Source organism: Haliotis cracherodii, unplaced genomic scaffold (genome assembly GCF_022045235.1).
Source record: "Haliotis cracherodii isolate W230 unplaced genomic scaffold, xgHalCrac1.p SCAF_17, whole genome shotgun sequence".
NCBI lineage: Eukaryota > Metazoa > Mollusca > Gastropoda > Lepetellida > Haliotidae > Haliotis > Haliotis cracherodii.
The window spans coordinates 580,551-603,959 of NW_027266272.1; the positions used below are offsets into that span (position 1 = coordinate 580,551).

At 45.1% G+C, this 23,409-nt stretch overlaps 2 protein-coding genes across 3 annotated transcripts in view; both read left to right on the forward strand.

Annotated features, from left to right (window-relative positions):
* LOC139464810 (uncharacterized) overlaps positions 1-15,948 on the forward strand; it is a 60,804-nt gene extending 44,856 nt beyond the window's left edge. For both annotated transcript variants that reach the window (XM_071246328.1, XM_071246329.1), the window contains 5 exons: positions 10,279-10,433; positions 11,032-11,160; positions 12,263-12,377; positions 12,561-12,654; positions 13,313-15,948. In XM_071246328.1, the coding sequence (XP_071102429.1) occupies positions 10,279-10,433; positions 11,032-11,160; positions 12,263-12,377; positions 12,561-12,654; positions 13,313-13,457 (638 nt within the window). In that variant the 3' untranslated portion in view covers positions 13,458-15,948. The remainder of the gene's footprint in view (positions 1-10,278; positions 10,434-11,031; positions 11,161-12,262; positions 12,378-12,560; positions 12,655-13,312) is intronic.
* Positions 15,949-17,368: 1,420 nt separating this feature from the next.
* Positions 17,369-20,486, forward strand: LOC139464811 (leucine-rich repeat-containing protein 15-like). Its single transcript, XM_071246330.1, has 2 exons — positions 17,369-17,464; positions 19,118-20,486. The coding sequence occupies exons 1-2, from the start codon at positions 17,453-17,455 to the stop codon at positions 20,147-20,149; spliced, it is 1,044 nt and encodes a 347-aa protein (XP_071102431.1). The 5' UTR covers positions 17,369-17,452; the 3' UTR covers positions 20,150-20,486.
* The last annotated feature ends 2,923 nt before the right edge of the window (positions 20,487-23,409 follow it).

Genomic DNA, 23,409 nt, shown 5'->3' on the forward strand with positions numbered 1-23,409 from the left:
GTCCTAGAATACATTGAGAGGGGGGTCTATATTTCAGGGAGTCTAGTGATGGTCCCAGAATACAGTGAGAGGGGGTCTATATTTCAGGGTGTCTACTGATTGTCCGAGAATACAGTGAGAGGTGGTCTATAGTTCAGGGTGTCTAGTGATGGTCCCAGAGTACAGTGAGAGGGGGTCTATATTTCAGGGAGTCTATTGATGGTCCTAGAATACAGTGAGAGGGGTTCTATACATCAGGGAGTCGAGTGATGGTCACAGAACACAGTGACAGGTGGGGTCTATACTTTAGGGAGCCTAGTGATGGTCCTAGATCACAGTGAGAGGGGGGTAGGGGTATATTTCAGGGAGTCTTGTTATGGTCTTAGAACACAGTGAGAAGGGGTCTATATTTCAGCGAGTCTAGTGATGGTCCCAGAGCACAGTGAGAGGGGGTCTATTTTTCAGGGAGAGAGGTGATGGTCCGAGAATACAGTGAGAGGGGGTCTATATTTCAGGGAGTCTAGTGATGGTCCCAGAATACAGTGAGAGGGGGTCTATATTTTAGGGAGTCTAGTGATGGTCCCAGAATACAGTGAGAGGGGGTCTATATTTCAGGGTGTCTAGTGATGGTCCGAGAATACAAGAAGAGGGGGGTCAACATTTCAGGGAGTCTAGTGATGGTCCCATAATACAGTGAGAGGTGGTCTGTATTTCAGGGAGTTGTGTGATGGTCCGAGAATACAGTGAGAGGTGGTCTATATTTCAGGGAGTCTAGTGATGGTCCCAGAGTACAGTGAGAGGGGGTCTATATTTCCGGGAGTCTAGTGATGGTCCCAGAATACAGTGAGAGGGGATCTATATTTCAGGGAGTCTAGTGATGGTCCCATAATACAGTGAGAGGGGGTCTATATTTCAGGGAGTCTAGTGATGGTCCGAGAATACAGTGAGAGGGGGTCTATATTTCAGGGTGTCTAGTGATGGTCCGAGAATACAAGGAGAGGGGGGTCAACATTTCAGGGAGTCTAGTGATGGTCCCATAATACAGTGAGAGGGGGTCTATATTTCAGGGAGTCTAGTGATGGTCCGAGAATACAGTGAGAGGTGGTCTATATTTCAGGGAGTCTAGTGATGGTCCCAGAGTACAGTGAGAGGGGGTCTATGTTTCAGGGAGTCTAGTGATGGTCCAAGAATACATTGAGAGGGGGGTCTATATTTCAGGGAGTCTAGTGATGGTCCCATAATACAGTGAGAGGGGGTCTATATTTCAGGGAGTCTAGTGATGGTCCGAGAATACAGTGAGAGGGGGTCTATATTTCAGGGAGTCTAGTGATGGTCCCAGAATACAGTGAGAGGGGGTCTATATTTCAGGGTGACTAGTGATGGTCCGAGAATACAGTGAGAGGGGGTCTATATTTCAGGGAGTCTAGTGATGGTCCCAGAGTACAGTGAGAGGGGTTCTATTTTTCAGGGAGTCTAGTGATGGTCCCAGAATACAGTGAGAGGGGGTCTATATTTCAGGGTGTCTAGTGATGGTCCCAGAATACAGTGAGAGGGGGTCTATATTTCAGGGAGTCTAGTGATGGTCCCAGAGTAAAGTGAGAGGGGTTCTATATTTCAGGGAGTCTAGTGATGGTCCCATAATACAGTGAGAGGGGGTCTATATATTTAAGGGAGTCTAGTGATGGTCCGAGAATACAGTGAAAAGGTGTCTATATTTCAGGGAGTCTAGTGATGGTCCGAGAATACAAGGAGAGGGGGGTCAACATTTCAGGGAGTCTAGTGATGGTCCCATAATACAGTGAGAGGGGGTCTATATTTCAGGGAGTCTAGTGATGGTCCTAGAATACAGTGAGAGGTGGTCTATATTTCAGGGAGTCTAGTGATGGTCCTAGAATACAGTGAGAGGTGGTCTATATTTCAGGGAGTCTAGTGATGGTCCGAGAATACAAGGAGAGGTTGTCTATATTTCAAGGTGTCTAGTGATGGTCCTAGAATACTTTGAGAGGGGGGTCTATATTTCAGGGAGTCTAGTGATGGTCCGAGAATACAGTGAGAGGTTGTCTATATTTCAGGGTGTCTAGTGATTGTCCGAGAATACAAGGAGAGGTGGTCTATATTTCAGGGTGTCTACTGATGGTCCTAGAATACATTGAGAGGGGGGTCTATATTTCAGGGAGTCTACTGATGGTCCCAGAATACAGTGAGAGGGGGTCTATATTTCAGGGTGACTAGTGATGGTCCGAGAATACAGTGAGAGGGGGTCTATATTTCAGGGAGTCTAGTGATGGTCCCAGAGTACAGTGAGAGGGGTTCTATATTTCAGGGAGTCTAGTGATGGTCCCAGAATACAGTGAGAGGGGGTCTATATTTCAGGGTGTCTAGTGATGGTCCGAGAATACAGTGAGAGGGGGTCTATATTTCAGGGAGTCTAGTGATGGTCCCAGAGTAAAGTGAGAGGGGTTCTATATTTCAGGGAGTCTAGTGATGGTCCCATAATACAGTGAGAGGGGGTCTATATTTCAGGGAGTCTAGTGATGGTCCGAGAATACAGTGAAAAGGTGTCTATATTTCAGGGAGTCTAGTGATGGTCCGAGAATACAAGGAGAGGGGGGTCAACATTTCAGGGAGTCTAGTGATGGTCCCATAATACAGTGAGAGGGGGTCTATATTTCAGGGAGTCTAGTGATGGTCCTAGAATACAGTGAGAGGTGGTCTATATTTCAGGGAGTCTAGTGATGGTCCTAGAATACAGTGAGAGGTGGTCTATATTTCAGGGAGTCTAGTGATGGTCCGAGAATACAAGGAGAGGTTGTCTATATTTCAAGGTGTCTAGTGATGGTCCTAGAATACTTTGAGAGGGGGGTCTATATTTCAGGGAGTCTAGTGATGGTCCGAGAATACAGTGAGAGGTGGTCTATATTTCAGGGTGTCTAGTGATTGTCCGAGAATACAAGGAGAGGTGGTCTATATTTCAGGGTGTCTACTGATGGTCCTAGAATACATTGAGAGGGGGGTCTATATTTCAGGGAGTCTACTGATGGTCCCAGAATACAGTGAGAGGGGGTCTATATTTCAGGGAGTCTAGTGATGGTCCTAGAATACAGTGAGAGGTGGTCTATATTTCAGGGAGTCTAGTGATGGTCCCAGAGTACAGTGAGAGGGGGTCTATGTTTCAGGGAGTCTAGTGATGGTCCAAGAATACATTGAGAGGGGGTTCTATATTTCAGGGAGTCTAGTGATGGTCCCATAATACAGTGAGAGGGGGTCTATATTTCAGGGAGTCTAGTGATGGTCCGAGAATACAGTGAGAGGGGGTCTATATTTCAGGGAGTCTAGTGATGGTCCCAGAGTACAGTGAGAGGGGTTCTATATTTCAGGGTGTCTAGTGATGGTCCCAGAATACAGTGAGAGGGGGTCTATATTTCAGGGAGTCTAGTGATGGTCCCATAATACAGTGAGAGGGGGTCTATATTTCAGGGAGAGAGGCATTGGTCCCATAATACAGAGAGGGGGGTCTATATTTCAGGGAGTCTAGTGATGGTCCCAGAGTACAGTGAGAGGGGGTCTATATTTCAGGGAGTCTAGTGATGGTCCCAGAATACAGTGAGAGGGGGTCTATATTTCAGGGAGTCTAGTGATGGTCCCATAATACAGTGAGAGGGGATCTATATTTCAGGGAGTCTAGTGATGGTCCCATAATACAGTGAGAGGGGGTCTATATTTCAGGGAGTCTAGTGATGGTCCGAGAATACAGTGAGAGGGGGTCTATATTTCAGGGTGTCTAGTGATGGTCCGAGAATACAAGGAGAGGGGGGTCAAAATTTCAGGGAGTCTAGTGATGGTCCCATAATACAGTGAGAGGGGGATCTATATTTCAGGGAGTCTAGTGATGGTCCGAGAATACAGTGAGAGGTGGTCTATATTTCAGGGAGTCTAGTGATGGTCCCAGAGTACAGTGAGAGGGGGTCTATGTTTCAGGGAGTCTAGTGATGGTCCCAGAATACAGTGAGAGGGGTCTATATTTTAGGGAGTCTAGTGATGGTCCGAGAATACAGTGAGAGGGGGTCTATATTTCAGGGTGTCTAGTGATGGTCCGAGAATACAAGAAGAGGGGGGTCAACATTTCAGGGAGTCTAGTGATGGTCCCATAATACAGTGAGAGGTGGTCTATATTTCAGGGAGTCGTGTGATGGTCCGAGAATACAGTGAGCGGTGGTCTATATTTCAGGGAGTCTAGTGATGGTCCCAGAGTACAGTGAGAGGGGGTCTATATTTCAGGGAGTCTAGTGATGGTCCCAGAATACAGTGAGAGGGGGTCTATATTTTAGGGAGTCTAGTGATGGTCCCAGAATACAGTGAGAGGGGGTCTATATTTCAGGGTGTCTAGTGATGGTCCGAGAATACAAGAAGAGGGGGGTCAACATTTCAGGGAGTCTAGTGATGGTCCCATAATACAGTGAGAGGTGGTCTATATTTCAGGGAGTCGTGTGATGGTCCGAGAATACAGTGAGCGGTGGTCTATATTTCAGGGAGTCTAGTGATGGTCCCAGAGTACAGTAAGAGGGGTCTATATTTCCGGGAGTCTAGTGATGGTCCCAGAATACAGTGAGAGGGGATCTATATTTCAGGGAGTCTAGTGATGGTCCCATAATACAGTGAGAGGGGGTCTATATTTCAGGGAGTCTAGTGATGGTCCGAGAATACAGTGAGAGGGGGTCTATATTTCAGGGTGTCTAGTGATGGTCCGAGAATACAAGGAGAGGGGGGTCAACATTTCAGGGAGTCTAGTGATGGTCCCATAATACAGTGAGAGGGGGTCTATATTTCAGGGAGTCTAGTGATGGTCCTAGAATACAGTGAGAGGGGGTCTATATTTCAGGGAGTCTAGTGATGGTCCCAGAGTACAGTGAGAGGGGGTCTATGTTTCAGGGAGTCTAGTGATGGTCCAAGAATACATTGAGAGGGGGGTCTATATTTCAGGGAGTCTAGTGATGGTCCCATAATACAGTGAGAGGGGGTCTATATTTCAGGGAGTCTAGTGATGGTCCGAGAATACAGTGAGAGGGGGTCTATATTTCAGGGAGTCTAGTGATGGTCCCATAATACAGTGAGAGGGGGTCTATATTTCAGGGAGTCTAGTGATGGTCCCAGAATACAGTGAGAGCGGGTCTATATTTCAGTGTGACTAGTGATGGTCCGAGAATACAGTGAGAGGGGGTCTATATTTCAGGGAGTCTAGTGATTGTCCCAGAGTACAGTGAGAGGGGTTCTATATTTCAGGGTGTCTAGTGATGGTCCCAGAAAACAGTGAGAGGGGGTCTATATTTCAGGGAGTCTAGTGATGGTCCCATAATACAGTGAGAGGGGGTCTATATTTCAGGGAGAGAGGCATTGGTCCCATAATACAGAGAGTGGGGGTGTATATTTCAGGGAGTCTAGTGATGGTCCCAGAGTACAGTGAGAGGGGTTCTATATTTCAGGGAGTCTAGTGATGGTCCCAGAATACAGTGAGAGGGGGTCTATATTTCAGGGTGACTAGTGATGGTCCGAGAATACAGTGAGAGGGGGTCTATATTTAAGGGAGTCTAGTGATGGTCCCAGAGTACAGTGAGAGGGGTTCTATATTTCAGGGAGTCTAGTGATGGTCCCAGAATACAGTGAGAGGGGGTCTATATTTCAGGGTGTCTAGTGATGGTCCCAGAATACAGTGAGAGGGGGTCTATATTTCAGGGAGTCTAGTGATGGTCCCATAATACAGTGAGAGGGGGTCTATATTTCAGGGAGTCTAGTGATGGTCCGAGAATACAGTGAAAAGGTGTCTATATTTCAGGGAGTCTAGTGATGGTCCGAGAATACAAGGAGAGGGGGGTCAACATTTCAGGGAGTCTAATGATGGTCCCATAATACAGTGAGAGGTGGTCTATATTTCAGGGAGTCTAGTGATGGTCCCATAATACAGTGAGAGGGGGTCTATATTTCAGGGAGTCTAGTGATGGTCCGAGAATACAGTGAGAGGGGGTCTATATTTCAGGGAGTCTAGTGATGGTCCCAGAATACAGTGAGAGGGGGTCTATATTTCAGGGTGACTAGTGATGGTCCGAGAATACAGTGAGAGGGGGTCTATATTTCAGGGAGTCTAGTGATGGTCCCAGAGTACAGTGAGAGGGGTTCTATATTTCAGGGAGTCTAGTGATGGTCCCATAATACAGTGAGAGGGGGTCTATATTTCAGGGAGAGAGGCATTGGTCCCATAATACAGAGAGGGGGGTCTATATTTCAGGGAGTCTAGTGATGGTCCCAGAGTACAGTGAGAGGGGTTCTATATTTCAGGGAGTCTAGTGATGGTCCCAGAATACAGTGAGAGGGGGTCTATATTTCAGGGAGTCTAGTGATGGTCCCATAATACAGTGAGAGGGGGTCTATATTTCAGGGAGAGAGGCATTGGTCCCATAATACAGAGAGGGGGGTCTATATTTCAGGGTATCTAGTGATGGTCCCAGAATACAAGGAGAGGGGGTCTATATTTCAGGGTGTCTAGTGATGGTCCTAGAATACAGTGAGAGGGGGTCTATATTTCAGGGAGTCTAGTGATGGTACGAGAATACAGTGAGAGGTGGTCTATATTTCAGGGTGTCTAGTGATGGTCTTAGAATACCAGGAGAGGTTGTCTATATTTCAGGGTGTCTACTGATGGTCTTAGAATACATTGAGAGGGGGACGTATATTTCAGGGAGTCTAGTGATGGTCCCATAATACAGTGAGAGGGGGTCTATATTTCAGGGAGTCTAGTGATGGTCCGAGAATACAGTGAGAGGTGGTCTATATTTCAGGGAGTCTAGTGATGGTCCCAGAGTACAGTGAGAGGGGTCTATATTTCCGGGAGTCTAGTGATGGTCCCAGAATACAGTGAGAGGGGTTCTATATTTCAGGGAGTCTAGTGATGGTCCCATAATACAGTGAGAGGGGGTCTATATTTCAGGGAGTCTAGTGATGGTCCGAGAATACAGTGAGAGGGGGTCTATATTTCAGGGAGTCTAGTGATGGTTCCAGAGTACAGTGAGAGGGGGTCTATATTTCAGGGAGTCTAGTGATGGTCCCAGAATACAGTGAGAGGGGGTCTATATTTCAGGGTGTCTAGTGATGGTCCGAGAATACAGTGAGAAGGGGTCTATATTTCAGGGAGTCTAGTGATGGTCCCAGAGTAAAGTGAGAGGGGTTCTATATTTCAGGGAGTCTAGTGATGGTCCCATAATACAGTGAGAGGGGGTCTATATTTCAGGGAGAGAGGCATTGGTCCCATAATACAGAGAGGGGGTCTATATTTCAGGGTGTCTAGTGATGGTCCCAGAATACAAGGAGAGGGGGTCTATATTTCAGGGTGTCTAGTGATGGTCCTAGAATACATTGAGAGGGGGATCTATATTTCAGGGAGTCTAGTGATGGGCCGAGAATACAGTGAGAGGTGGTCTATATTTCAGGGAGTCTAGTGATGGTCCGAGAATACAGTGAGAGGGGGTCTATATTTCAATGTGTCTAGTGATTTTCATAGAATACATTGAGAGGGGGGTCTATATTTCAGGGAGTCTAGTGATGGTCCGAGAATACAGTGAGAAGTGGTCTATATTTCAGGGTGTCTAGTGATGGTCTTAGAATACATTGAGAAAGGGGTCTATATTTCAGGGAGTCTAGTGATGGTCCGAGAATACAGTGAGAGGTGGTCTATATTTCAGGGTGTCTACTGATTGTCCGAGAATACAGTGAGAGGTGGTCTATAGTTCAGGGTGTCTAGTGATGGTCCCAGAATACAGTGAGAAGTGGTCTATATTTCAGGGTGTCTAGTGATGGTCTTAGAATACAGTGAGAGGTGGTCTATATTTCAGGGTGTCTACTGATTGTCCGAGAATACAGTGAGAGGGGGTCTATAGTTCAGGGTGTCTAGTGATGGTCCCAGAATACAGTGAGAGGGGTTCTATATTTCAGGGAGTCTAGTGATGGTCCCATAATACAGTGAGAGGGGGTCTATATTTCAGGGAGTCTAGTGATGGTCCCAGAATACAGTGAGAGGGGTTCTATATTTCAGGGAGTCTAGTGATGGTCCGAGAATACAGTGAGAGGGGGTCTATATTTCAGGGAGTCTAGTGATGGTCCGAGAATACAGTGAGAGGGGGTCTATATTTCAGGGAGTCTAGTGATGGTCCCAGAGTACAGTGAGAGGGGGGTCTATATTTCAGGGAGTCTAGTGATGGTCCCAGAATACAGTGAGAGGGGGTCTATATTTCAGGGTGTCTAGTGATGGTCCGAGAATACAGTGAGAGGGGGTCTATATTTCAGGGAGTCTAGTGATGGTCCCAGAGTACAGTGAGAGGGGTTCTATATTTCAGGGAGTCTAGTGATGGTCCCAGAATACAGTGAGAGGGGGTCTATATTTAAGGGAGAGAGGCATTGGTCCCATAATACAGAGAGGGGGGTCTATATTTCAGGGTGTCTAGTGATGGTCCCAGAATACAAGGAGAGGGGTCTATATTTCAGGGTGTCTAGTGATGGTCTTAGAATACAGTGAGAGGGGGGTCTATATTTCAGGGAGTCTAGTGATGGTCCGAGAATACAGTGAGAGGTGGTCTATATTTCAGGGTGTCTAGTGATGGTCCGAGAATACAAGGAGAGGTTGTCTATATTTCAAGGTGTCTAGTGATGGTCCTAGAATACATTGAGAGGGGGGTCTATATTTCAGGGAGTCTAGTGATGGTCGGAGAATACAGTGAGAGGGGGTCTATATTTCAGGGTGTCTACTGATTGTCCGAGAATACAATGAGAGGTGGTCTATAGTTCAGGGTGTCTAGTCATGGTCCCAGAATACAGTGAGAGGGGGGTCTATATTTCAGGGAGTCTAGTGATGGTCCGAGAATACAGTGAGAGGTGGTCAATATTTCAGGGTGTCTACTGATGGTCCTAGAATACATTGAGAGGGGGGTCTATATTTCAGGGAGTCTAGTGATGGTCCCAGAATACAGTGAGAGGTGGTCTATATTTCAGGGTGTCTACTGATTGTCCGAGAATACAGTGAGAGGTGGTCTATAGTTCAGGGTGTCTAGTCATGGTCCCAGAATACAGTGAGAGGGGTTCTATACATCAGGGAGTCGTGTGATGGTCACAGAACACAGTGAGAGGTGGGGTCTATACTTTAGGGAGCCTAGTGATGGTCCTAGATCACAGTGAGAGGATTGGGGGGGTATATTTCAGGGAGTCTTGTTATGGTCTTAGAACACAGTGAGAGGGGGGTCTATATTTCAGCGAGTCTAGTGATTGTCCCAGAGCACAGTGAGAGGGGGTCTATTTTTCAGGGAGAGAGGTGATGGTCCGAGAATACAGTGAGAGGGGGTCTATATTTCAGGGAGTCTAGTGATGGTCCCAGAATACAGTGAGAGGGGGTCTATATTTTAGGGAGTCTAGTGATGGTCCCAGAATACAGTGAGAGGGGGTCTATATTTCAGGGTGTCTAGTGATGGTCCGAGAATACAAGGAGAGGGGGGTCAACATTTCAGGGAGTCTAGTGATGGTCCCATAATACAGTGAGAGGGGGTCTATATTTCAGGGAGTCTATTGATGGTCCGAGAATACAGTGAGAGGTGGTCTATATTTCAGGAAGTCTAGTGATTGTCCCAGAATACAGTGAGAGGGGGATCTATATTTCAGGGAGAGGGGTGATGGTGTTATATAAGATAGCTACAAAGGAAATCGCAAAGAACAATGACGAACGAAGCGTGGTTTATTTCACGATAAAATTCGGGAGATTCGAACCCGCACTCGCAGCTTGATGACGTCGATAATTGGATGACGTTATTTTTGAGAGGGGCGTGTCAAGTGAGTTGTTCCCAATAGATGTACCTGGGTAACCTAGATAAACGCAATGGCCGAACGACCTCACCCAAAAGAGGGAGAGAGATGACAACTGGTACTGGGAGAAAAAGAACACTTATTCCACGTGAAAATCTTAAATATGTGGGAAATACCACACTTAACCCCCTGCTCGTTAATGGACTTGCCCGACATTGCCGGGGTCGGAATGTATTCAGGGAGTCATCATTATTGAAACGGGTAAATAGTTTTAAAGCTTGTACATTTTATTAACTTCCTTCAAAAGGCTGTACATAATGTTGACATCTTATATAAGAAATAAACGACGAATGTGTGTTGCTGATCGCACAATAAAACACTGCAGAGAGAATAAACCATGAGGGGCTGCGTGCGCCGCTCATGGTTCATTCAAATACTAAAGTGAGATGTGGGTCTATACTTCAGGGGGTCCGGTGATGGTGCTGGAGTACTGTGAGATGGGACCCATGCGGACCTGGCTGTTCCAGCAGAAGGGGTCAGTGAGTGATGACGTTCTGGAGCGGATGTTTCAGTTGGCGCATGGAATCGTTCAAGGAATGGCGTACTTGGCTCAAGTTGGGGTACGACAGATATCTCGGTCATACAACAATCTTTTCATTTTAAACATGTGGGTATCATACAGAGCTGATCAAAGTTCAGTAACTTGTCCAGATAAAAACACGGACATGCCCCTGGTATAAGTAGGCCTACGTGGTCCACTGGATAGAATGTCAGCCCGTAAAAACATGGTAGTTGTTACCCTGCCTTGCACTGGAAATTAAGGGCCTTAATTCAAGTACTGGTGGCCTCGGAGTCAGTATAATTTGTCTGAGTTGTGTTATCCATGTTACACCGCGGCATGGTGTCTCAGTAGGCTAGCATTATAAATCGGTATTAATCCGGACTGGTACAAGCAGCCATATATCCACACACGCGCGCACGCATACATGCGTGCACGTCACTATTTATGTTAAGTAATCCTACGACTACAACTATTACTGCTACTACTACTACTATTGCTACTACTACCACCACTACTGCTACTACCCCTAAGACTACGACTACAACTACTACTACTACTGCTACTACTACTACTACTATCACTACTACCACCATTACCACCACCACCACCGATACATATCGATATATTGATGCATGTTGTTCATATTCTACTCTCAGATCGTACACCGGCGGTTGGCGGCGAGGAACATCCTGCTCACCTTTCTGCTTGACGTGAGAATCTCCGGGTTTGGCCCCACCATCATGACGGACGGGGCAGAGGACGAGGCGGCGGACACCAGCAGGAGGGTGGGTGGAAGGAAGTGGGGGGGTCTAGATTCGGGGAGTGGTGTTTGTTTGTTGTGATGTCGGTGGCACTTCGGACTGAAGGTGTATGGGAAGATACATGGTCTCGGAAGGAAAATGCGAAGGACTAAGCTCGGCAGATGGGGGGGATGTACGAATGTGTATGTGAGGAGCTTCTACGTATGGATAAGAGGTGGGAGGAGTTTATATGGTGCAAGTAGGGAGGAGAGGTGGGAGGAGTTTGTATGGTGCAAGTAGGGAGGATAGGTGGGAGGAAATTATTAGGTGTAAGTAGACAGGAGAGGTGGGAGGAGTTTATTAGGTGTTAGTAGGAAGGAGGGGTGGGAGGAGTTTATTAGGTGTTAGTAGGAAAGAGAGGTGGGAGGAGTTTATTAGGTGTAAGTAGGATAGAGAGGTGGGAGGAGTTTATTAGGTGTTATTAGGAAGGAGGGGTGGGAGGAGTTTATGACTGGAAATAAGAAGGAGAAGTGGTAGGAAATTATTAGGTGTAAGTAGGAAGAAGGGTGGGAGGAGTTTATTAGGAGTAAGTAGGAAAGAGAGGTGGGAGGAGTTTATTAGGTGTAAGTAGGATAGAGAGGTGGGAGGAGTTTATTAGGTGTTATTAGGAAGGAGGGGTGGGAGGAGTTTATGACTGGAAATAAGAAGGAGAAGTGGGAGGTGATTATTAGGTGTAAGTAGGAAGGAGAGGTGGGAGGAGTTTATTAGGTGTAAGTAGGAAAGAGAGGTGGGAGGTGATTATTAGGTGTAAGTAGGAAGGAGAGGTGGGAGGAGTTTATTAGGTGTAAGCAGAAAGGAGAGGTGGGAGGAGTTTATTAGATGAAAGTAGGAAGGAGAGGTTGGAGGGGTGTTGGTTATCTAAGTAGGAAGGAGGGGTGGGAGGAGTTTATAAATTGTAAGTAGAAAGGAGAGGTGGGAGGAGTTTATTAGGTGTAAGTAGGAAGGAGGGGTGGAATGACTTTATTAGGTGTAAGGTGTGTGGGGGGGGGGGGGGGGGGGGGGGGGGCGGGGTGGTGAAGGGGAATCTGAGTAATAATAAAGGATTGTTCTTAAGCTAGGACGTTCTAAGGTAGGATCTGTGTTCCAGGAGCGCATCCCACTCCGATGGATGGCCCCTGAGTGTTTCAAGTCCACCAAAGACGCTTCAGAGAAGAGTGACGTGTGGTCCTTTGGTGTGGTGCTGTGGGAGATCTTCTCCCTGGGTAAGACAGTCATATTCTCCAGTAGCGTCAGCCCAATATATAAACATATTATATTGCAAAGGTATGGTGTCGATTCTTTTAAAGATCGTGATGTTTGTGTTATGTATATTAACGATAAGCTTTTTTCAAGTATTGTTGTAATAACATGTTCATGCTTTTTATACGTCAATAATAATTATTCAGGTGACAACCCTTATCCTGGTTTGAAGACGAGCGAGTTGCCGCTGAAGGTCAAGGCCGGTCACAGAATGAAACGACCAGAGTTCGCTGACGACACGTGAGTAATAACAAATTACGTGTATATCCTGATGACACACATAGTGACACACATGTTATAACGAAATATTACATGCCATGCTGACACACGTGAGTTAACGTGACTACGAAATACGATCGTGAGTGAGGTATACAAACAGTGAGTGAGGTATAAGAAATGTTTTCGTATGAAATTGTTGATTGGTCTGAATATAAATAATGAGGCTACTGGTGATTAGTCAGACCTTCCTGCTACAATGGAATAATATTGTAAGGGCCATTTACATTGTCCAGATATTAGAAGGGATACGGTAGTTAGGTGATCACACAACTTCGTCGCTTCGTTTATCCATTATAGACATGCTTGAAATCTAAGATAGAACCTGATTATATTTCTACGTTTGTCAGCACCCGTGCTCGTGAGACCTGCATCACTTTGGGCTGACATCACACATTAAGCTGACTCGCCGTGATATAACTGAAATCGTGTTGAAAGCAGTATTAAACCCAACTCACTCACTCAGTTACGAACTCGTTACAGAGCATGTGGAAAACGTACGTAAGGTTCATCTTGTCTTCTCCTGTTACCAACGTAAAGCAACACCCGTGCACGTTCAGACCAATATACCCTGGCCAGTCCTGATGTCCTCCTCTCTGAGATGAGAGCGCTCTTCTTGCAGGAACTACGGCATGATGCAGCAGTGCTGGGAGCAGGATCCGAGGCAGAGACCGAGGTTCAAGGAACTCGAGAAATCCTACAACAAACTCATGAAAGGTGGCGACAACGACAACAGCTACTCCTTGTACTCCAACTACAAGCGTTAGGACAGGGACCTCCACACAGAACATGCTTCATGTTCATTGTTAGTTTATCTCTGATGTCCTCTCGATCCTTTATGGTATCCCTAATATGCCCCCTTTGATCCCTGATGCTCTCTCCTCGATCCCTAATACCCCCTTTGATCCCTGATGCCCTCTCCTTTATCCCTAATACCCCCTCCTTGATCCCTGATGCTCTCTCCTTTATCCCTAATACCCCCTTTGATCCCTGATGCTCTCTCCTTTATCCCTTATACCCCCTTTGATCCCTGATGCCCTCTCCTTTATCCCTAATACCCCCTTTGATCCCTGATGCTCTCTCCTTTATCCCTAATACCCCCTTTGATCCCTGATGCCCTCTCCTTTATCCATAATACCCCCTTTGATCCCTGATGCCCTCTCCTTTATCCCTAATACCCCCTTGATCCCTGATGCTCTCTCCTCGATCCCTGATACCCCCTTTGATCCCTGATGCCCTCTCCTTGATCCCTGATGCCCTCTCTTTGATCCCTGATGCCCTCTCTTTGATCCCTAATATGATCACTTTGATCATTGATGCCCTCTCCTTGATCCCCAATATCCCCCCTTTTCTCCCTGATGCTCTCTCCTCGATCCCTAATACCCCCTTTGATCCCTGATGCCCTCTCCTTGATCCCTGATGCCCTCTCCTTGATCCTTATATCCCCCTTTGATCCCTGATGCCCTGTCTTTGATCCCTCATATACTCCCTTTGATCCCTGATGCCCTGTCCTTGATCCCTCATATCCCCCCCTTTGATCCCTGATGCCCTCTCCTTGATCCCTGATGCCTCTCCTTGAAACATTGGAATGCCTGCAATATCACGTGTGTTCTCTGCGTACCCTGCTAGAGCGGGAACACCACTAACTATCGAGTAACAGGTTAACTGCATCGTTCATGATGAACACAATGATGATGGACTACAAAGAAGAGGTTTTGACTCTGACATCAGAGGACAAACTGCGAACAACGTCCTCGCTGTCCTCGTTCTAGTTCGGTTAGCATTCTAACGCACGTGCCAGTCTTGTCCTTTGTTGGAACCTTGTTCCTGTACATCGGAATCCGTAGAATTTCAGGAAACTGAAAGAAATATTTGCTTTTGTGATCACACAGAATAGTGGAGATAAGTGAGCACTTACATAATATGTAATACTGAGTGTTTTTCAAATGATGTAAGGTTTGTTAATGTTTTTGTCTATTTTTGTTTGTTTTTCAACGCCGCACTCCACAATATTCCAGCTTATGACAGCGGTCTGTAAATAATCGAGTCTGGACCACCCGACCCCGTCAGTCGCCTCTCACGACAGCATAGTCGCCTGTTACGGCAGGCATGGATTATGAAGACCTATTCTAACCCGGATCTTCACCGGTTGTTAATTGGTAAATGTACATTGATTCGTCCGTAACAACAACAGCAATGTCAGCTTGTTGCCGTATTGCTTTTTGAGCATATCCCTTCGATTTTAGATCAATCTATCGAGTCTAGATCATCACATCGATTCTACATCAATCTTTCGACGTCGTTTGTGTATTTGTGATGGCACGTGGTCCTGTGCACAGCACAACGGTCACAATCGGGTGAAGTTCCACGTCGGTGGCGGAGAGAAGAGGGATGGGTGACCATGGTGACCCGGCCCTACATTGAAGCACGTGTAACACGTGGTGTCGCTTATGGAACATGACTTTGTTCGCAGTAGGCCGCTGTTCACCCAGCAATAAAGGGGTACCCGGTAGGACAAGAGGGTAATGTGGATGTTAACCTTCGAGCACCTCATAGGCAGTTTGGGTTGTATACTCCCCAGGGAGCTGGGAATGAAATTCGAGTGCACGTTGATCCAGTGACTGGGGTAGTAATATTGTGTGGCGCCGCTGAGTAGCTATCTAAGTTGGAAGTCGGTCGCTTTATTAAGGCATAATATTAATATTATGATATTCCATTCACATGTACATATATGCGCATCATACACACCTATACATGTCTATGTCTATTCAGTTCACATCCACTCCGTTATTTTACCCGCAACCCTTCTTATTCATTATTCTTTTCGCTTCCCCGTCAATGTACATTTACTTTCATAATTTCGCTTTTATTTCTTCTGTTATATATAAAGTTCATTTATGTGTTGAATGTGTGCTGCTGAATATGCAGGCAAGCGTTATTATCTGTAAGTAAATGAAATAGTTATTGTTTTCAAGCCATGTCATTGTACATTACCCACAGTGCTTGTCCTCAAGCATGTGAAGTACAAATGTTGCAGGTTAAAAAACTGATAACTTATTTTGACTTTCATTGTATCACTGCTGTATGTGTGATGCTTTGTTTTTTATGCCATTCCACTTTGAGCACCACCTGATTACTGGAGAGTTTATATCATTGCTGGTAAGAATAACGCAAGTTGCTGCTTCTAGTTGCCGTGTCTTCTTAAGGTTATCGCTGCTTGTGCAAAACTAACTGTGCTTGTGTTTGCTTGAATAAAACTTGTGTACAAATAATGGTTTTGTTTTATGAGTCACAAGTGGGTTGTTCTATGAGTTGCATTTGTCGCTCGTGGGGTGTACTATGAGTTACATCTGTCACTAGTGGGGTGTACTATGAGTTACATCTGTCACTAGTGGGGTGTACTATGAGTTACAGGTGTCACTAGTGGGGTGTACTATGAGTTACAGGTGTCACTAGTGGGGTGTACTATGAGTTACATGTGTCACTAGTGGGGTGTACTATGAGTTACATCTGTCACTAGTGGGTGTAGTGTGAGTTACATGAGTCACTAGTGGGACGTACTATGAGTTACAGGTGTCACTAGTGGGACGTACTATGAGTTACAGGTGTCACTAGTGGGGTGTACTATGAGTTACAGGTGTCACTAGTGGGGTGTACTATGAGTTACAGGTGTCACTAGTGGGGTGTACTATGAGTTACATGTGTCACTAGTGGGGGCACTATGAGTTACATCTGTCACTTTTGGGGTGTACTATTAGTTACATCTGTCACTAGTGGGTAGTACTATGAGTTACAGGTGTCACTAGTGGGACGTACTATGAGTTACAGGTGTCACTAGTGGGGTGTACTATGAGTTACAGGTGTCACTAGTGGGGTGTACTATGAGTTACAGGTGTCACTAGTGGGGTGTACTATGAGTTACATGTGTCACTAGTGGGGGCACTATGAGTTACATCTGTCACTTTTGGGGTGTACTATTAGTTACATCTGTCACTAGTGGGTAGTACTATGAGTTACATGTGTCACATGTGGGGTGTACCATGATTTACATCTGTCACTTGTGTGTGTACCATGAGTCACCGGTGTCACTAGTGGGGTGCACTATGATTTACATGTGTCACTAATGGGGTGTACTGTGAGTTACATGTGTCGCTAGTGTGGTGTACTATGATTTACATGTGTCACTAATGGGGTGTACTGTGAGTTACATGTGTCGCTAGTGTGGTGTACTATGAGTTACAGGTGTCACTAATGGGGTGTACTGTGAGTTACATGTGTCGCTAGTGGGGTGTACTATGAGTTTCAGGTTTCGCTAGTGGGGTGTACTATGAGTTTGGGTAACTTAATGGTTAAAGCGGGTTCAATTCACCACATGGCATGGGTACACTGTGTGAAGCTCATTTCTGGTGTCCCCTGCCATGATATTGATGGAATATTGCTACAAGCGGCGTAAGACCAGATTCACTGACTCGTACTCTACTCTAACAGGGGCGGCACTAGATCTTATACTGGCCAAAGCACTCCGGTGATTCCCTAATCCAAAGCTGCGCTCGAAGTGCGTGTATAATTGTAGTTTGGTAGAGGTGTAGTCTAGCATCAGTGTGTCTGCACTAACAGTGACTAACGCGAGACGACTCGTAAACAGGAAGTTGTCCCCGACGTCACTGTCTTGTATTGCGTAGCGTCTGTGTTTAAATACCAGCCCCATTGCAGGAGCGGGTATTGAGCCAAGATAGTGACAGCCCAGATAGTGTCAGCCAAGATGGATGCACGTGTAAGTATTACAATGTCCGTGTATAGATGTTTATGACATGATAGTGTTGGTTCAGGTCGTTGATTACAGTGTTTTATTGTTCGATAAACAATGACCACGAGTCGTTTATTTTGTACATGAGTTATCAACATTATGTACATACCCTTTAAGGATGATGATAAAATCTACAAGCTTTAAAAATATTTACCCGTATTTTAATAATAATAACTCTGTCGCGTTTATCTGCGTTGCCCAGCTATATGCATGGGGAACAACTCACTAGACACTCCCATTATGACCTATCAAGTTGCGATCGCATGTTCGAATCTCCTGAAGTGACGTCATGATAGAACAATGTTTTATCGTGAAATATACCACGCTTCGTTCTTCATTGTTCTTTGCGATATTGCGCACGTGACGACTGTTTGGCTATCACTGCACTCAAGGACATCTATCTCGCTCTGCATGAAATACAGAACTATCATCGCAGGAATACAGGAATAGTTCCAGCACGTAGTGTGTCAACAGAAATAAATATAACCAAGCGATTCAAAGGGAAGAGAATTTAAGGATGTCAACTTCTTTCTTTTGAGGAAACACAACGTTTCGGAGTATATGTTTACTCCTTCATCAACACATGATGATCCATAAGTTCTCTCCCCTATGTGTTTCAGTTCCGATGGAGGAAGAATATACACGGAAACGTGGTGTTTCCTCATAATAAAAAAGTTGACATCCATGAATTATATTCCTTACGTGTATCACTTCTAAATTCCATTCAAAGACTCAAGTGACATTCAAGTGATTCAAGTTTTGAAATTAGAAAGTCACAAAATTGTCCTTATAAGTTCAATATGACACATCGTACAAGCACAGGAAGCCCCAGGTGCTGATGCTAGCGGGATACGCACACAGTAGACTGGTAGCGAAGGGAAGGAACCAGTGGCTGTGAGTAATAGGGAACGTTAGACACCGTATGTTGGGTGGGGGTCACAACGCATTACTGACTGGCATTACAATGAACGTGCTGGTATTACTTACAGCGAATGCGTCAAGAGATAGCTAGTTTGAAGTAATGGTACTGGCTAGATAAAACCCTGATGCATGCTGCACACAATGCTATTCCCGTCTTGAAGCCGGGTTAGAATCAAGTTAGTTGGTACAGCCTTAAACAAAACACACACACCACACACGAAGCAGTTGTAAACGCTGGACATGACCGCTCTATGTCAAGGATGGATCACCACGCACGCTCTTACGTCACTTCCTTTTTGTCTTTTGTTACAAATTATCATTGATATCTGTTGGCATGAAGTATTTGACATGTTGAGATCTGAATAATGTACGCATGTTTAGATACGTGTAATAACAATATGAAGTAGACATAATTATTGAGAAACAACTTCGTTAATACTGTAAATGCGACATTTCGGTATAGATCCTTTTACGGTTGTCAAGCAGGACTGATTTGTTTGACAGTAATCACTGTCAATCAAGACTGTCTTGCTTGACAACGGTATAAAGATCTATTCCAAAACGTCGCCTTTTCAGTATTATAAATTGTGTCTACTTTGTCATCCGTCAACTTCCAAGTAATGCCTATCAAACAGTTTATAGCAATATAGACGCACAATATCATTACTGCCATAATCAGAGAAAGTATGTTCATTGCAGATCCTGCTATTTGCCCTCTTGGGATTAACGACAGTTGCAGCACAGCACTGCCCCTCCGGATGTTTCTGTCCAAGAGTTGGTCACGTGGCTTGTACAGGGCTCTCCTCCTTCCCAGAAACCTTCCCCCCATCAACGGAAGTAGTCACCATTTATCAATCTTCCTTACCGGAAATACCACCGGATTCGTTCAAGGGTCTGCCTCGCCTTAACACGGTCACACTGTACAAGAACACGATTCAGAAAATAAGAAACTGCGCCTTTAAAAACTTGATGAAGATGAAGTCATTATCTATCTACCAATCGAACATTGATACGATTGAATCCGGAGCATTTTCTAACATGTCGTTCGTAAGTCCAGGAATGTTATCTTTGTACAGCCTTACTATTGGAGCCATCCAGCCATACGCCTTTTCTTCAATATCGGATTCCCGTATCAGTATCTACAGTGCCAATATTACAACCATGGGATCATTCTCTTTCCACAAAATAGCGGCAAAGTCCTTCTCGCTGTATTTGGCAAACATTGGCCACGTGGACACCTCAGCGTTTACAGATTTCAATGAAACCAAATCGGCCAGTATTTATTCGTGTTACATTGCAAATCTTCACTGCAATACGTTGAACGTCCTTCAGTCAGAAGTCGGTAATACCTTCTCATTCTACCAGCTAGACTTTAACTGCAGTTGTAAGCTAGCATGGTTGTTTGAGGCTGCGCAGAACAACACCTACTTCGCCAATTCACTGAACCGAAACCGCTGCCACAACAGCTCATCCTTGTTTCCTGGCAGAGGTTTAAGAGCTCTAAACGCAACGCTTCTGTGCCCGACGGGAAGTGCCACGTCTGAGTGCTTGGTACCGGAAGTTGCATTTCCATCCCAGTGTCCGTTGCCTGGCTCTCCAACCGAGTCTCCATTGCCTGGCAACGGAGACGGTGGTGATGGTGGTAGTGGCGGTAGTGGCCACGCCGCGTATGTCCTCGTGGTGTTGACCCTTGTGACCATTCCGTTCATGACGAATCATCTGAATGACTAACCCTGTGAATGACTTTGACCTACATGTATCTAACGTGTATACACTGGATGTCCGTCTCTGACGAGAACTACGCTGCACATCCCTCGCGGGTCTTCTCATACAGTGATTTATATACACATCTGATTTATCTTTACACTTACACATGGGACATTCACTTACTACCTTACTTTAAAGGTTTTTGCAAAACTTAATATGTTGAAAGTTGTACATTGGTAGCCAGACAAATAACCAGGTGGCTGTTTAGGCCCTCACAATTCGGAGCAAGATAAAGCAGATTTTATGATATTGTCCATACGTGTTCCGCAGGGTTATTTAATAAACAAGCATACTGCTACAATGGTTTTCTGAATCTAATCTCTCTATTAAGTATACACGGATGAGTGAGGTGAGTGAGGTGAGTGAGTGAGTGAGTGAGTGAGTGAGTGATTGAGTGAGTGAGTGAGTGAGTGAGTGAGTGAGTGAGTGAGTGACTGAGTGACTGAGTGAGTGAGTGAGTGAGGTGAGTGAGTGAGTGAGTGAGTGAGTGAGTGAGTGAGTGAGTGAGTGAGTGAGTGAGTGAGTGAGTGAGTGACATGCAGCAAGGATACAGCTGGTAGCTGCAGCTACTCGTGTGTGAGGTGACTGTGTTGATTGCATGTCATTGCATCCCACATGCGTGGATCGCTGCTCACGATGTCATTTACTCGATTGTCTGTTCCAGACTTAATTCGATTGCTTCATTGTATTACATCGTACACCGACGACGTGGAACGTTGCTCACCATATCGATGGTGACTTACCTGGTCGACAATCGCTCAATTACAGGCCGCCGTCATATAGCTTGAATATTGCACTAGGACGTTAAAATAACACAATTTTACACCTGCCATGAGACAGTGGCCTGTACACAACCAGACTATCAAGTGATCAATGGACCAGAAAATTCAGCGACGAGATAACGTATCTACTTATTTGATGACACTCTCAGTCTAAAAAGGCAGTTTGCAATATCTCGGCCCAAACATATCCATTATAGTTGACTCAGCATAATTGATAAATGCTACTTTTATAATAAAAACTCGGGGACTTTGGTTCCCCAACAGAAACATCGACCCAGTTCAAGGACATATACAACGTCAACGCCAGAGAATAAGCAGTTTACCCAAACAGATTTGAGAGTAATATATTCATGGAACCTTCCCAAAGTAAGATCTTTACGGACCCCCCATAGGCCAAAACTGACTCCTCTCATAGCGTGTTCTCTCCTCCCATAATCCTAAATGTTGAAAGGGTAAACAAAGCTACGACCCGAGTCTAACCTATGCAACAGTCCTCCAAAACACGAAGCTTAAATTAAACAAAGTTTTTTTCTCAGGATATATGAATCTTAGTAGAGTGGGGAGTCAGTAGAATCTCCCGCATATGCACAAACAATAGTGCGGAATATTTAAAATGCAAATCAAGGATTTTGTCCCGGTTAACATATGTCATCTGGTCTCCCGTAGGAACTGAACTATAAACTTTGAAACATGATGCAGAGTTCCCTCAGCATCAGCAATCTTTGAATCGCAATTTCCAGTGATGAAAAAGCGCAAGGCTCTTCGTAAACAATGTATACCAGTTGACACCCGCCTATTGTTTGCTGTTTAACGCCGAACTCAGTAATATCCCAGCTTTATGATGGCGGTCTGTAAATAATCGAGTCTGGACCAGACAATCCAGTGATTAACACCTTGAGCATCGATCCACGCAATTTGGATACGATGACATTCATCAACCAAGTCAGCGAGCCGATCCCGTTAGTCGCCTCTTACGACAAGCATGGGTTGCTGAAGACATATTCTACCCCGGATCTTCACGGGGGACAAGCATGAGTTGCTGGAGACTTATTGAGACCATAGGAGACTATCGATTGAATACAGCACTAAGGCTCTCTGTCACTCTCGCAGCTGATTTGCATTCCAATACACCGTCCATTGGAGTGAAGACGTGATCGTCGCCAGGGATCACTCCACGATATTCCAGCACGTGCACTCTCCTATTTAAACACAACTGACAGTTCAGATACCAAGTATGAACGATATTTTTAAAGAATAAAATGATTCAAAATGCTCTGCATCTTCAAGGGAATAGTGAATAGTTCAGCCTAACCGGTAACGCCACCTGTTTACGCCAGGAGTTATGCGGCAGTGACAGTAATTTACTACCCGCAATTGTTTGTACATATGAAAGTGAAAACAAATTGTACACATAAAATGTAATAAAGTAGAAGTGCATACTCCTTCGGGTCGGGTTCAGCTAAACTTTTCACTTCTACATTTAACACACGCTTTTGGTATAACAAATAGATAAACTGTCAAATATGACAACAACTGTCTTACCAACTACTAAAACAATCTTGTCCAAGCGTGATGTATTGACGGGAAAGCGATCCGTACCAGCACTGAAAGGACAGCGAATACATAAGAATACACTCTTATCAACATTAAAATATGTCAATTTACGCTTAAAATGTAACCTCTAGAAATATTGATATTTCTAAGAAACCGCATGAGTCTTGACATTCGAGATTAACTTATCTACAAATCTACAAATTTTCCTAAATATTTATGTTCCGTCACGCCTTCCACAGGCTCGCGACTGATGATGACAGGTGTTAATTTGTTCTTCTCAAGCCTGACATCAATGATTAATTCCTAATACTGACATATCGGGTGATGTGTGGGAGTTCCCAAGCATTCATAAGTAGATTTAGTTTTCAATTATTTCACATTGGGATAATAACAAAGTCTTGCGCAAATAAACTTGAAACGAACATCAGTGACTGGGATGGATGCGACACAAACAGGATGCTATTGCTAGTGTTAATTTCCCCAAGAGGAAGTGTCAACTGCCGTGCTGATGTTAGTGCGACATTCCCCCGAGGAGATGTGCTGATGAGATGGGGGAGACGGAATACACAGACATGTACATGTACAGTAAACAACGGTTGTAACGAACGCAACGGGGCCACTCACTTTTAGTTCGTTATAACCGTAGTTCGTTACAAGCATACGTGAGTCAGTGAGTGAGTACGGTTTTACGCCGCTTTTAACAATATTCCAGCAATATCACAGCGGGGGACAGAGGAAAACGGGTCCATATTGGGAATCGAACCCTGGTTTTCTACGCGTAGAGCCAACGCTTCAACCACTCGGCTACCCCACTGCATAAGTACAGCCTATATACACCAAATGGGGGGTGGGGGTGGGGGTGGGGGGGAAGAGGAGAACGTCATATCC